This window comes from Eufriesea mexicana, unplaced genomic scaffold (genome assembly GCF_001483705.2).
Source record: "Eufriesea mexicana isolate 0111107269 unplaced genomic scaffold, ASM148370v2 scaffold1146, whole genome shotgun sequence".
Classification (NCBI taxonomy): Eukaryota; Metazoa; Arthropoda; class Insecta; order Hymenoptera; family Apidae; genus Eufriesea; species Eufriesea mexicana.
In genome coordinates this window covers 1509251-1524540 of record NW_016909275.1, presented here as the reverse complement: position 1 = coordinate 1524540, position 15290 = coordinate 1509251, and the positions used below count along the sequence as shown (strand labels likewise).

Sequence of the window (15290 nt, the reverse complement as noted above, 5' to 3'; positions counted from 1 at the left end):
AGGGAGAGGTATTTTTTCCAGAAACGGGAGTAGTATGGTCGTTCATCGATTTATCTGATTGAACTATCGAGAGGGAAAGAATATTTTCACGAGGCTCCGCAATCATCATGTTTATAAAACCAATGTTCGGAGATTTTATAAAATTCCCTGAAATCGTCTGTATAAAAATGGATCAAATCCAGAGGAAAATTTTAAAGGATTCAATTCTGCCAGAATCTCAAAATCTAATTCAATTTGTTAGGTATAATCACTTGGAAAAAGAATAATAACGTCTAATGCTTCTAATAATAAAGAAAATTTCCTTTCTAATAACTCTATTATTATACTTTAGGTATTTAAAAATGGAATATATTTAATTATATATTTAAAAATTTCCTTTCTAATAACTCTATTATTATACTTTAGGTATTTAATAATATATTTAAAAATGGGAAAGTGTAGAACAAAATTTTTGAACTAAGTGCCTATGAATTAATAAATTTAGTTAATAAAGAAAATTAATAAATTTATTTTATTTCAATCTACTCATAAGTTAACAAGAATCGATCCAAACAAATTTTATTTACCAATTACGAATAGAATATAATTTTTAATTATATTTACTCAGGATAAACTACTATAATATATTTAGAAGTATAAATCGTGGATTGAAATTTTTTTAAATGCCTATGAATAAAATGAATAAATTTATTTTACCTTTTTATTTTAATCTACTGAAAGTAAACGATTGTGGGTTAACAGGAATCGATCCAAACAAATTTTATTTACCAATTATTAATCAAATATATCCACTAATTTTTAATTATATTTAATCAAAGTAAATTAATTGCAAAGCCTATGAATAAAATTAACATAGAACCACGCCCGACAACGAAATTTAAATAAATAAAATTATTTTATCCATAAATTAACCTTAACACCACCACTATAAAACCGAGCAAAATCACAAGTATTATATATTTTATCTGCACATTTACCAAAACCGTGCAGCTGCTTCCGACAAAATTAATGTAAACATTAATTCACATGGGAACCTCATTACGTGCACCTATTTGTCTCCACCATACCACTTTAATTATCACGGTAAATTTGTCTATTCGTAGTATATTTACCTGCGCATTACGACTCGATAATTCCACTATTAATCATCAGCATTGATCAGATCGGACGGGTCCCCTTGTATAATTTTCTCACGCAAACGAAACCGTACATGTTATCGACAGGGTGGGTAATAAGGATTAGGTAAAAGTTCGATTGCATCGGCTCCTTTTTTTCTTCCCTTTTTCAATTACCAGGCAGCGTCGAGTAAGCAGCTTGGAAATTCGACGCTATTTCGCCGGGCCTGGTAATTGAATCCGGACTTATCGGTTGGAAAAGCAACTTCCCGACGAGTTTGCTCGACTTTCTTTCGTCTAAGGGAACCTTATCAAGCAGGCAAACTACAGGGACCCGTTACGTTTCTCTATCCCCCTTTTCTCTTTTCTTTTTTTCATCGCCATTCTCCGTCCCCTTTCACCACCCCAGGAGTAAACTTCGCCTTTCGAGTTCCTACTTTCGCGATGTTTCCTTTGTCCAGCTGGAATATAATTGAAGGTAATTTCAAAACGAGAATCGCTAATACGATTTCGTCGAAAGATGACTTATATCGCCTTTGTAGCGGAAGTTCTGCTGGATTTAAGCCGGATGGACGCGATGAAAGGTGTAAAGCGGAATTTTAGTTTCCCAGACGTGCTTCCATTCGAATTCGTTGGAGCTTGATCTTTCAGATGTTTGCGAAAATACAGGAATGGATTGAAATGGCGATCGAGTCGTTAGTGAAATAAATTAGTTACACCTGACAGATCTCTGGTTTGTTATTTCTCATTGATAAATTGTTTTCGGTGAATTGTAAAGTAGGAGTATTGCTCTAAAATTTTAAATTGATATTTCAATAAGCGCGATGTCTGGAGAGATCTGTGGGAAAGGAAACTTCTGAGGCGATTTACTCGATCCACCATTTTGATTTATGAACTCTTTTTCCAGAAAGGATAGATCTCTGGTTTCCTATTTCTCATTGATAAATTGTTTTCGGTGAATTGTAAAGTAGGAATATTGCTCTAAAATTTATAATTAATATTTCGGTAAGTAAGGTAAGTGGAGGTTACCCGATCCGCCATTTTGATTTATGAACTCTTTTCCCAGAAATGTGGTTATTTATGGGAATTAGATGATACTAATATCTGAATTGTTAAAATACACGAAAGATTTATTATTATATTTCTACAATGATTAAAAAGTGTAATATTGTTTTTAGAAATTCATTGTATAGTAATTTCTGGGGGAATATTAAATGTATTATTACTAAAAAAATGTGGTGTCGCGATTAATATATAGAGTGTACGAAAGAAAAGAAAACCGAAAATAAGTAATTAATAAATAATTTGATATTTCTTCTATTTAATAAATTTATTACACCTATTAACATTTCCCTATTATTTTGGTGTCTATTTTTATCAATAAATTTGTGTTTGGGGGGTACAATAATATAAAAATTAACCCTACATGGTCGATAATAATTTTTGAGGTATAAATCAAGTATTATAATAATGTTTGACACAACTAATATATATTAGCATTTAATTAAATAGTCACAGAGTCGATACTCTTACTAAAGTGCCAAATAAATAAATAAATAAATAAATAATGTGAATAATATAAGCAAAGAAATAAATATTATATCTTCCAACGAAATTCGCGTGTTTCCCAGAAATTACCAGCTTCGAATCTAAATATTTCAATCCTTTTTAATGTCATAAACTTCGAGTAAGTGCTTCAGAATCTGTTACCTTCGAAATGCCAAAAAATGGCTGGCATAAAGTGCAAAATTAAATTTGGCCAGCGTCGAGGTTGTTATCCACGTTTAAAACTAAACTATACCCCTCCAGCTAATAGTCGCTTCAACTAATTAAGCAATTCAGCCCGTCGAGGAAGAATTCTTTCTCTTGTTTAATATTTAAAATACCAGTGTAGGCCCAATTACGGCGAAAACAAAACTACCACGTAATAAGAAGTGTAATGAGACAATCTATCGTAATTAGCGGCCATCCTCGTCGCATTCGTGCAACAACGACGGGAATCACGTGCGTTACTAGAGCAGAAAATCTCGTTTTATCCAGACAGCGTTCATATTTGCACTCTATTAAACCGAATTCCGGTTTTTGGTTTAATTTCACATGAAAAAGGAAGCATACCCGACTAAAAAAATGGCCTCAAGAACCAGCTTTATCGATCCCCGGCCAATTACTTCCGGTTTAAGCACCACTCGCGTCCGGCGAATTAGTCTTCCACGAATATGATGATTTAAACCTCCCGCTTCTACTTATTAGGAATTTTATGCAAAAAAATTTCTCTTATTCAGGAATAAATGGATTAAAAATTAATGGTGAATTAAGTGCACGATTAACGGATCGGAAATTAAGAAAAAAGGAACGTTGAATATCAATAGTTACTACAATTATTCTCTCGTGAGCATGATAATGTAAATTTCCCATTTTACTTTATTAGGGATTTTTAAAAAATTTATTTTAAACAGTAAAGTCTTTAAAAAATTATTGGAAAATTACAGGAATAATTAATTAATAAATAATTCCGATAAATAAGTATTAAGTTTCCAGCTCTACCAATAAATACGAATTTTAATGTAAGTACAGGGTGATAATGTAAATTTCCCATTTTAGTTTATTAGGGACTTTTAAAAAATTTATTTTAAATAGTAAAGTCTTTAAAAAATTATTGGAAAATTAAAGGAATAATTAATTAATAAATAATTCCGATAAATAAGTATTAAGTTTCCAGATCTACCAATAAATACGAATTTTAATGTAAGTATAGGGTGTCCTACAAAATGTATAGATACTTTGCGCGATTATAAAGACAGTATATATTTTACTGTTTAATTAAATCATCTTTGCACTTCCAGTATGTTTTCACACTTATGGTAGCACTTTAAAATATATTTACGTTTTTCAAAGTCTAGTCTAAAATCAATCATTATCTTAAATGGGTTGTACCTAGAAAAGGATTAAAGTAAATTAAAGTGTGTATACGATTTTTTTGGGACACCCTGTATTATGAAAGATGTCTTTATAATTTAATATTTATTCAGTTTCATTGTCTAAGAGAGCCCTTACTACGTACCAACTTACTGTGATTAATTTACCGAAATTAAAATTGAAAAAATTTGAGTGAACTGCTTCAAAAAATTCTCTCTCAAACAAAATAATTAACATAACACTGAAAAGTTGTTACAGCATCCATTAAAAATTCTTAAATCGACCCCTATATGTATAATTTCAAAATAAATCTACAAATATGCAAATTACGAAATTCGCCACAATAACGACAAGAAACTTCAATTTCTATTTATAATCAAATTTAATTTCGAACTCCAAAACGAAGAATATCCTGTACAATTTCTCCCACTCTCTACTCCCAGTCCAAAAAATGCTTCAAAACTCGCACAAAGCCTGAAATAAGCAACGAGGAAAAATCTTGAGACCCTTTAAAGCCCAGCTTCGCCAAACTTCATCAATCAGAACGAATACCAGAGGAACTTCGACAAATTCCCTCCTAAGACGGTCATCACGACACCATTTCCATCCAAATGGCTGAACATCTCGGCAATAACTCCATTTCCATTCTAATCGCCTTATCGGTCTTACCATAAAGCGACTGAGAAGAAACGCAGGACCAACTGGCAGCTCGTGGGAAAAGGAAACAGAAGAAGAAAGTGGAAAAAGTGGAGGAAAAAGGAGCCGAAGGTGGAAAAACACAGGCGTGGAAGATGTACCCAAATGAGGCCAATTACACGGACGATCGATCGGCGTTTTATCGCGACACGACGGATCTTTCGCGCGCCCTCGATCATTCGGGGTAGACACAAAGGAGCCAGGAAGAAGAACGACGCCTTCTCGACGTCGAGGGCCGAGCTTTCGACGACGAAACTGCAGCCAGACAGAGGCATTACATGCAGCCGGTGTTTGCCAAACCGGCGTTCGCGTGGATGATACCATTCACCACGAGAATATCGTTAACCCAGCGCTGGGGTATGCAGCGAGAGGGTTGGACAGCCTTCCACCCTTGAGGACCCTGTGTCGGTAAATATCGCGATTTTTCGGCGTACCAGGGTAAGATGAGCTGGGTGAAGAGGCTGTGGAATTAGGTTAGACCAGGATGATGGAACGATGCGATGCGTTATGGCCTGTTTCGTGGGGTGGTTCCAAGGGGTGGGTTTTTGATTGAAGACTGGTCGTAGAGTGGGTTTAGAGGGTTCGTTTGGGAATTCTTTTTTTTCGTTTGCAGTATCGGATTGGAACTCTTCGGTTCCGGGATGGGTGCTTTCGATTGCTATTATTGGCGAATCTGCCGAGTTTCGATGAATGGGGGAAAGTGAAGTGGAAAATACAGTGCGAAGTGTATAGAGGGATAACTGACGAGAGATGTTCTTAAAATTATAGGATATTCGTTTGGTTCGGTGATAAATAATAGTGAAATGGTTGTAGAAGAATTTTTTGAAAATTTTTTCCGAGAAAGCGAGGATGTTGAGTGTGGAATATATTCCAGCTGGCGATTTAATTATTCATGATGGAATATTGACAGAACTGAATATCTCCTTTCGCACTTCAAAATGATTTAAGTATCATCCAATAGGAGAAATCTTATTTTTGTATTTTGTACCTTGCAGAATGTATAATATCAATTTATTATTTTAAAATTTAAATAAACTTCTATATACTAGTATACTCTTTTATATACTTTTATATATTTTATATACTATGGTACAGTCATATACTTATGACTTATGATGAAAAAGAAAAATAATAATTTCTAAATTAGAATAGAATAATAAATAATAGTAAATAATAGTAAAATAATGGGAGAGATTTTATTTTTGCATTTTTGAGAATATTATAAATTTGGAACGAGAAATATATTTTACATGGAGACTTGTTACGTGATATTTTTAAATTTACATAAATAATATGGATTATGTATTTTAAGAAATAGCAAAGCAATAACAATGTGAGAATTTTTGCAAAAGAATTTTTGCGATTATGAATTCATGCAAAAGCTTCAATTTCGAAGTATAATGAATTCGACGAATGTATAAATAGTCAAGTGCATAAAGAGATGCGAAAGGAGCATGAGAGGAGTATGAATAAAGGGAAGAGAGCTGTTTATATTTTCCATTCACTTACGCAATTGCCTGCAGGAATTTCTATTTCACTAATCCAAGTACACTTATCGTGACAAATTCCCTGGTTAGCAAGTATAAAAAGACAGCATCCAGCCATTGAATAAATAAAACATCTTCGGCGGAGAATGATATTACGAATTAAAGAAATTGAAAGAGGAATAACTGCATTCGACCGTTCTATTCAATCTCTGTCACCTTACGCTATCGACAGTTCATCGATATCGATACTCGTTTAAAATTATCTACCTGCTTCTCCAATGAGTATGCTAGCAGCGCTATTTTTATTACAACACATCAATAACAAATTAAATGGAAAGCAATATCTTCGAATGACTGAAACAAATCACAATTTCTAATGCAACTTACACTACTTTATTTTTATTTTAATTACTTAATTTAAGCAACGTTCACTTAATCGACGAAAATATGGATTATTATTATTATTAAACAACATGATCACAAAAATCCATGTTTAATAAATTCCTAATAAATTTAATAAATTTTTTACAAGTGCAATTGAATTAATTTAATTGCTTTCACTATAAAACTGATGATAAAACTTTTTAATTTTGTTACACTTATTAATTTTTAAATTGTTTAATAATTTTAATGATTCCGATATTGATTTATGCTATAATTAATAGAAGGTCGTTCGTGAGATTAAAAAGAAAAAAGTTAAAAAATAACAATAAAACGTTGATAAAGAAGAGAAAAAATAGGGACTAATGGAACTGATCTTTTTGTTCAAGGGAGAGACTTTAGATAAATGCCTTCCATCATTTTTGGAATGCGCATTATCATACTTCCCGTGCCTGCTCGTGGCAGTATCTTCTGCTTCTTCCAAATTACAGTGATTCGTTCCTTTCCGCCCATCCTTCCGTTCAATTTGCTCTTATTAAGAAAAATAGTCGCCATTTCGCGTTATGTATGAACCACACTCTAATCACGAGCATTTTTCTTTCTCGTAAGTGCGTAAATCAATTTGTTTTTAAATTCACTCGTTACTTATAATCATTTTCGATTCGTTCAACTTTCTAGTTCTACTTTCGTCGTCTTTTTTAAAGAAATTGAAACTGCGTTTGAATAATCCCGCGCGACTTGGATGAAACACCGACATAACCTCGAAAGTTGGGGAGCCAAGATGGCGGCTCGTGTAGATACGCGTGCATATTTCCCACATATTTCGTTACTTGGATGTATTACGCCCGCATAAATACCTGCAACCTGTTTGTTAGATGAACTATTGCAATTTACTGCTATAATAGAGATTACTGTGCCACTATAGTAGAGACAGCGAATATTCTGTGAATGATAATTATTCATTTATACTGTTCAAATTTAAATTTGTAATATTACTGTAATATCTTTTTAATGTAAAATTGAAAAGAAAGAACGTGTAACGAATAATAATATTCTCAGAAGCAATAAAAATTGTGGTTAATGAAAATTGCGAGGTTAAAATTTGTATTCATGGGGAATGCAAATTTAGTTGGGCAGAAACGTACTTCATATTCATGGAAACGTTCTGATGTTTACCCAGTTTGGCAAAACAACGTGATTATACTGATACAGGACAAACGTGGTCAAAAGCAGTCTAATCATAATGCTATTAAGCGATTATCAGGTATCCGTTAGTGCTAATCAGAGCACGTCTGTCTCGATCGCTATGCACGTCACTGGTCTCCTGAGAAGACAAAGATAACTTGATAGAGAACACTGTACAAAGACTGCATCTTTTAAAAGAGATATAAATACCAAAAGCACTTAAACATTCTTATTTTTTAAATTATAAAAACTATTTAAAAACTTTCTTAAATTAATATCTCTTAAAAAATGTCAATATTATAAACTTTTATTCAGATGAAAACCCTGTTACACGTAGTATTTTAATTACTATAAACTATATAAAAAATATTTAGGTATATATCACAGGTAGGCAATTTTTAAAGTTTTAATTTTCCTATCACCAGAAATATTTTCAAAATTGTAAAAAATATTCGATATTCAGGGTGTTTTATATATTTTTCGACAATCCGTTAATTATTTATGATATTACACCGAAAAATAGTAAAATAAATTAATTTCAGGTAGGTGACGTAAATTAATTTATTGTATCCTGTCCTGTATTCTGTCCCGCCCTTGTTCAAGCAAAAATATTGGTCATCCAAAATTAACAGGCAAAGAGGGAGAAGCAATTTTTGTATTCTCTTTTTTTTTCCTCTAAAAACAACTTCAATGACGCAATTAACTGGTACGCCCTTCGTGCTCCGCTCTGCCGCTTCCGGTAAACGAGAATCGATGTAACGAGCAGCCCCGCAATCTCGATGTAATTTACATTAATTCATCGATATCGTAATAAATGAATACAGTCGCGTGTATGAACAGAAACATCGATCCATCATAATTTACTTCTGACAATGCCTGCTCGAAAATTCATTTCGGAAAAACTTTTGTTCCTCTCCATTCGTTTCCACAAAGTATATCTAATAACACACTGCCTTTTTCTAGAGGGTGGAAAAATGTAAAATCAAACCCTGTTTCTCAGACAACAAATAATTTTTTTTAATTATTCGTTACAAGTATTTACTCAATTTCTTCTTTCTTCTTTTTCAGAAAATTGGTTTCTAATTTTTGACAAAGTATAAATCATATATTTCTTTATTCATCCTTCTACCTATTTATTTCAAAATAGATTATTTCCTAACATTTTGAACGCAATTTCACAGAAATTTTGTTAACCTCATCGACTCACGATTATCTCATACAAAAATATAGCGTATGAATATATATAAAGGGTGTCCCAAAAAATGTATACACACTTTGCGTGATTATAAGAACAGAAAAAGAAGAAAGAAAATTAGAAAGAATAAGGTATTCATTTTAATTGCCATTATTATTACCATATATGTGGGATTGGAATAAGTACGGCCCTGGAAGAATGATAAGTGTGTTTGGGCTTAGAACGAAAGAGACCGCGTGCAAGAGGATCGATTGCAATGAATGTTTATGTTAGAATGAAAATTTATGAATGCAGCTGACTGTTTAGAATACGTGACCAACCGATTGAGAAGAGAGAACGTGGGTATAGATGAGAACAGAGTGAATGCTTAAATAAGGGTGCAAGGGCGCGGGCAGCGGCAGCCCTTAACGGTCCCAAAGATAGTGTCTAAGACGTAAAAGTCGAGCGTACTCGTAGCGGGTCTCAAGTTTCGTAGCCAATAAGTATAAGTTTATTGTATTTTAAGAAGCAGTAAAACAACATTACTTTAGCCAATCCACCCACCCCGATCCTACATATATACCAAATATTATTACCAAATATTAATAATTAATATTTATTTAAGAATTATATTAATATACACATCGACCCTCCTATTTACGTTTAAAATTGCTGGCAAATCCCGTTTTTCCAGCCACGCCAAAAACAGCAGGCCATTAGAATACCAAGAACAGTAAGAAAATGAAACTTGCAGAGAACGAGGAGCAGAAATATGCAAGATGGACGACTTTAATACCAGACAACTGTTCGCTCCTCGCGTGCACGTGGATTCTACAAATTCAGGAACGTGTACCAGGTACTAATAATTCGAGCAGCACCGCGTTTCATTCGTTACAGCTCGTTCCACGTAACCGATTGCGAGTTAGTCGCGAGCTTTAACGATCGGCTAAATCTTCCGGCGTGATGGCGCGAGGATTAACCGATATCGTGGTGGCGATAAACCCTTCGTTGCCATGGGACGAGGCGAACAGCAGAATGGAAGTAATAGCGGTGGCAATAAGTGCAATGGTAGCGCGACTATCAGTGGCAGGAATAGCGATTATGGCAGCAGAGACAGGGACCAAAGTGCAGGGTGAAACGTATTGGCGAGTAAAGGCCATATTTCCTGCGTTGATTTTCCGCAACGACGAACTCCAGTTGTTTCTACACACCTTGTATGCAATTCTGCGTGCACTCGCGTGTCTATTTCAATTATTCCACGCAATTATCTATGAAACTGTTCGTCATTCGGAAACGTATTTCGAGGAAAATATTTTTGGGGAAATATATAATATCTCGTGTTCAGGGGTCTGCATAAATTGAACAAAATTTTCAGTTTGATGGGTCTGAATAAATATTAATAATTAAAATAGGCGATGGAAATAATGGTGATAGTAATGGGAAAAATAATAAAATTTTTACTTGAAACTTAACCCTCTATGTGCCCGTGTAACTTTCAAGTTACATGCTAATGTATGGGTACTTTATTGAATACTGCGTTCAACGTTATCGTCTTGATCATTCCAGTTCGCGATTTTTCTTTCGATAAATTTATAATTATTTTTACAATACCTCCCGTGGTTCCATTTTAAAAAATTCTAATTCTTTTTCATTTACCGATTATTCGATCATGATAGGTTAGGTCCTCATGGCCCCCTATGACCTTTTCTCCACAAGATGGCGCCGTGGAAAATTATCTTGTCTATCTATTGCACATTATCTTGGCACAACAGTACAACCGTTGTTAATTCAAACTTTCAATATGAATTCGTTATAATAAAATTGTCAAAACTGCTGAATTTATTGGTTGATATTTGTTGATTTTATGTTACATACAATTCTTATAGTCAAGAAAAATATATATTCGGCCCATAGAGGGTTAAGTAAAAATTTTAGAGGGACGATCTTTGAAAAATAATAACAATAATAATAAATAATAACGAGAAATTGAATTTTCACAATTTAAAACAATTAATGACAGCTCGGAGGTAAATTTTTCAATTTCTAAGGACGAAATTAGAGGGTATAAATAAAATTTCTGATTTTCAACTAATTCAACGTGAAATCTAGACGAAACGTAGTTGAGGAGAGTACACGAAAGGAGGTTAATTCGAATATAAAATTACAGGTGCTTTTTTTAAAATGAAATTTCGCAATTGCTTTCCCATCTTGTTTCGTTAAATACGCTTCATTTGGTACCTGGCACATCGTCCCTGCTACAAATTTCAGCTTATTACCCCAACCTATTTGTACCCCCGATATTTTACAATGAAATTACAGACAAACTCCACGTAACACGCATAGTTAGTTAAAACTCTATCAACGCAGAACAAACTCCTTTGCAACCCGATTGGCCCTTGTTTACGAATTTCCCTATAAAATGGTTATCTATACTTCGTTTATCTCGTTAAAAAGTTTCATCAGCTATAGGTACTCGATATTCGGTTCTATCTACCAGCAAATGAAGCACTGTAATACCTCGCAATTAGCCTTAATCAGTAGCCTGTAATCAGTCTCAATTTCCCTCGCTTTGACGTATTCTATTGCTTCATAAAATACTTACTGTCGATATCATATAATAAGCTACTGTATAAAATTATTCTACAAAATATACAGTTTCATGTGCTTTCAAATTATTATATCATACATTAAACCGGTCATTCGAAGAATCAATGAACCTACATGAATATAAATCACGTCATAAATATTAAAAAAAAAAAACTTAAAAAATCAACAGAGTCATACGTCAAACTGATTATCTCGAATTTTCAAATTTTACCTGGAAGACACTTATGTTAACTCTTTGCACTCGATGATTTTTTTGGCTAGAAAAGAGTAGAAAATCAAAGACTCTCAATTAAAAACGATACTTTTGTTTAGCAGTAAATAAAGAATTGTATAATAATAGAATTGTAGATTTATTTGATTTCGATACCTTGCACACTGGTACATTTCATTAAATTTGATAAATTAATTAATATCGATATTCCAAATTTTACGAAATGGTGACTGAGGGTCACCTCTCGAGTGCAAAGGGTTAATTCTTGAAATACCGTTTCGACGTATTAGTGAACCCACGTGAATATAAATCATAGTATGAAAATTGAAAGAAGAAATAAAAAGAAAATCAACAGAATCACACGTCAAACTGAATACCTCGAATTTTAAAATTTTAGCCGGAAGACACTTGTGTTAATTCTTGAAATATCGTTTTGGTGGTATTATTATATATAATTATAGAAAATACCTGTTTCGTATTTCCAACCCCGTACCACAGGTAAAACGCTATAGCACCTTGATGCATGACCATCATATATGTTAAATACCTGGGGCAATAATTCAGTTCCTTTCTTCTATTTGGAAGCCCTACCCTTATACTTCAAATTCGGAAACTCCATGTAATAATAAAACACATAGCCCTACCAAGGGTCTATATGAATGCTGGACCTAGTAGCACGCGACATATTTGCCAACCATATATTGCCAACCCCATACCCCAAGTAAAACGCTATGGCATCTTGACACTTGGCCATCATATACCTCAAATACCAGTAGTATGAGGTAATAACTCAATTTATTTTTTCCATTTATAACCCCTACTCTTATACTTCAAATTGAGAGTTGTTTTCGTCATATATGAGTCCCTCAGGCAAACTAATGGCTTCCGCAGAACGCATATATGTGGCGCTGGTCTGCAAAGGGTTAATCGTCGTGAACCAAGAATGACCTAGTGACGATATAGAACTTGCCCGACGTATAAAATAAATTCCTATTTTGCAATATTTTGCAATATTTTGCAATATTTTTCAATAATTTGCCGATATTCCAAAAATAAATTAAGGTACTACAGTGTATTGAAAAAAATAAAATAAATTAACAAGGGTCGTTTGCAACAAGTATAAACTCAGTAATTTACAAAACCCAGTGATAAGTGTCCGAAAAAGATCGGACACTAATCACTCAGCCAAATAGGGGTAGAAACGTAAAAAAAGCTTGGTCGATGGATTCAAAGCTTCTTTTTGGAAGAAGCACTTGGTCCGTTTCGTGCAAGTGGTCCATCTCATCGGCCTAATGCTCGAACATAACCGAGGAAGGAGAAGAACGAGGGGAAAAACGAGGGGACAGGAAAGAAAGTGGCGGAGACTTACCACCATGTCAGAGCCACTCTTGGAGGCGTCGCTGACGGCGGAGGGGCTCCTTTCGACAACGAGACCTCCAGGTACCGGGGTTGAGGTCGGCGGTGTCGGGGTCGGTGTAGCCGCCGAGGTGGTGCTCGCAGGCTGGCTGGACTTCGGGGTCGGTGCTGGTGTGACGACGGACGACGTGGACACCGATTGATCCTTGTCGGAGCTAGCCTGGTTCGTCGTCCCGCCGACAACGCCGCCGATGATGGACACACCTGCTCCCGCGGCCGCTGTCGAACTCGAGGCCCCGGACAACTCATCCGTCGGCAAAGAGCTCCCAACGTCTGCAAGAGGAATTGCAAATAAAGTGAGATAAATTGGCTGATTACTGGGATGATGGATGGCTCAAGCGTGATTTAATAAGATCTTTTTTTAAGCAGATTTTTTGACGGAGAGGAAGAGGGTGATTTGCGAGAGGGTTGCTTTCTATGACGGATATAATGGGTGGATGGAGGTAAGATTGGCAGTGTGGAAGATGGTGTGTGTGTGAGAGAGAAAGAGAGATGTGGACACCGAGAGACTGAATGATATAAAAGAAAAATAATTTTTAGGAACACGTGTTTCTTATTTTTTTTATTATTTTATTTGGAAATATGATTAATAGAGTTATTCGGTATTATGTGTGAAAAATATTTCCATGGCATTTTCAATTTTTCAGTGATCACACTGTCATATTATAATAAGCTTTTTATTGGTAAATATATGTTTAGTTAAGGACACAACTTGTGAATTATTTAATATCCATCATAGTTTGGGGATGATGAAGGGGGTGTAAGAGTGGAGGAATCCTTTTGGACGTTTTTGTTGTTCCTGTTAATATTTATTATACACATCTTTTCGTCTATCTTTCTGATAATAATTTCTTTGAAATTAGTGCGAATTTAATCCTCTCCTGGTGACTTGTTAATTTTCTTTCATATGTTAATCTTTGTGAGATGATGAAAGGGGTGTGAAAAATATTGAATTGGAATTTTTTGGGTATAGGAGTCTAGGTAAAAAGGATGGCAATTTTTTTAGAAATTCTTTAGATTTTTGAATCCTAAATTCTTTTTCATCATTCTCCTTCTAGATATTTTCAAATTCTAAAGGCAGTAAGGGTAGTAACTTTTTTTAAATTCTTGAATTTTAAATTCTATTTTTCTTATTTTCCCCTTCGCAACATTCAGTGTCGTACTTAATGATTTAAAATAAAAATTGGAGTGTCGAATATGAATTTTTATATAACCTATCTCTAATGGTTAGAAGAAAAAAAAATTTCAGCACATAGAAAATTTAATATAAAAATAGCGTAAGTTTAGGTGCATCTTTGAGCAACAGGTAATTGATGTTCCCTGTTCAGGGGGAAAAAGTGAAAAAGTTCGCAGAGTTTCGTAATTTTTTACTGCAGACGAACTTTCTCGGCGAAAAATTACCCGAGAGATTGTTAAACGATAAGAAAGGGGATGTAACATCGATCTGAAGCTTCTTGACGAAGAGAAAAACACGCGAAGGTGGGTGAACAAGTTGGAAAAAGTTTATGAATTTTCTGTGTTACAATTTAAGAAGCCATCAAACTCGAAACTTTAAATTACAGATTAAGCGGAAACTAACAACCGAGGTATAATCGCGAATAAATTTGACTGCTTAATGCCAGAACAAAATGGCGCGTTGCGATCTATAAAATATCAAAAGAAACCAAGAAAACTTTCCAATTTCTTCCAGAAAGAGAAGAGCTTCCTCTATTATTTTCACAATTAATCCCAATTTTAATTACTTCCAATTTTAACCTTTCATCCTACCCTATTATAAAGAATTTCCGATATTAAATATTAAAGAAAAATCTAACTTTTAAATTCAAAAAAGATTCGTAGCTTCAAAAAAAAGACACTATATTAATAAATTCTACGAAATAAATATTATTTTCTAAAATAAAGGAAATAATTTCTTTTCTTTTACAAATAAAGAATTATAATAGAATTATAAAGAATTTCCGATATTAAATATTAAAGAAAAATCTAACTTCTAAATTCAAAAAAGATTCTTAGCTAAAAAGACACTATATTAATAAATTATATGAAATAAATTTTATTTTCTAAAATAAAGGAAATAATTTCTTTTTTTTATAAGTAAAGAA

At 33.8% G+C, this 15290-nt stretch overlaps 1 protein-coding gene across 1 annotated transcript in view; it reads right to left on the bottom strand.

Annotated features, from left to right (window-relative positions):
• Positions 1-15290, bottom strand: part of LOC108547657 (uncharacterized) — a 192991-nt gene that overhangs the window by 93382 nt on the left and 84319 nt on the right. Inside the window, exon 6 of the mRNA XM_017900257.1 lies at positions 13142-13461. Coding sequence (XP_017755746.1) covers positions 13142-13461 — 320 coding nt within the window. The remainder of the gene's footprint in view (positions 1-13141; positions 13462-15290) is intronic.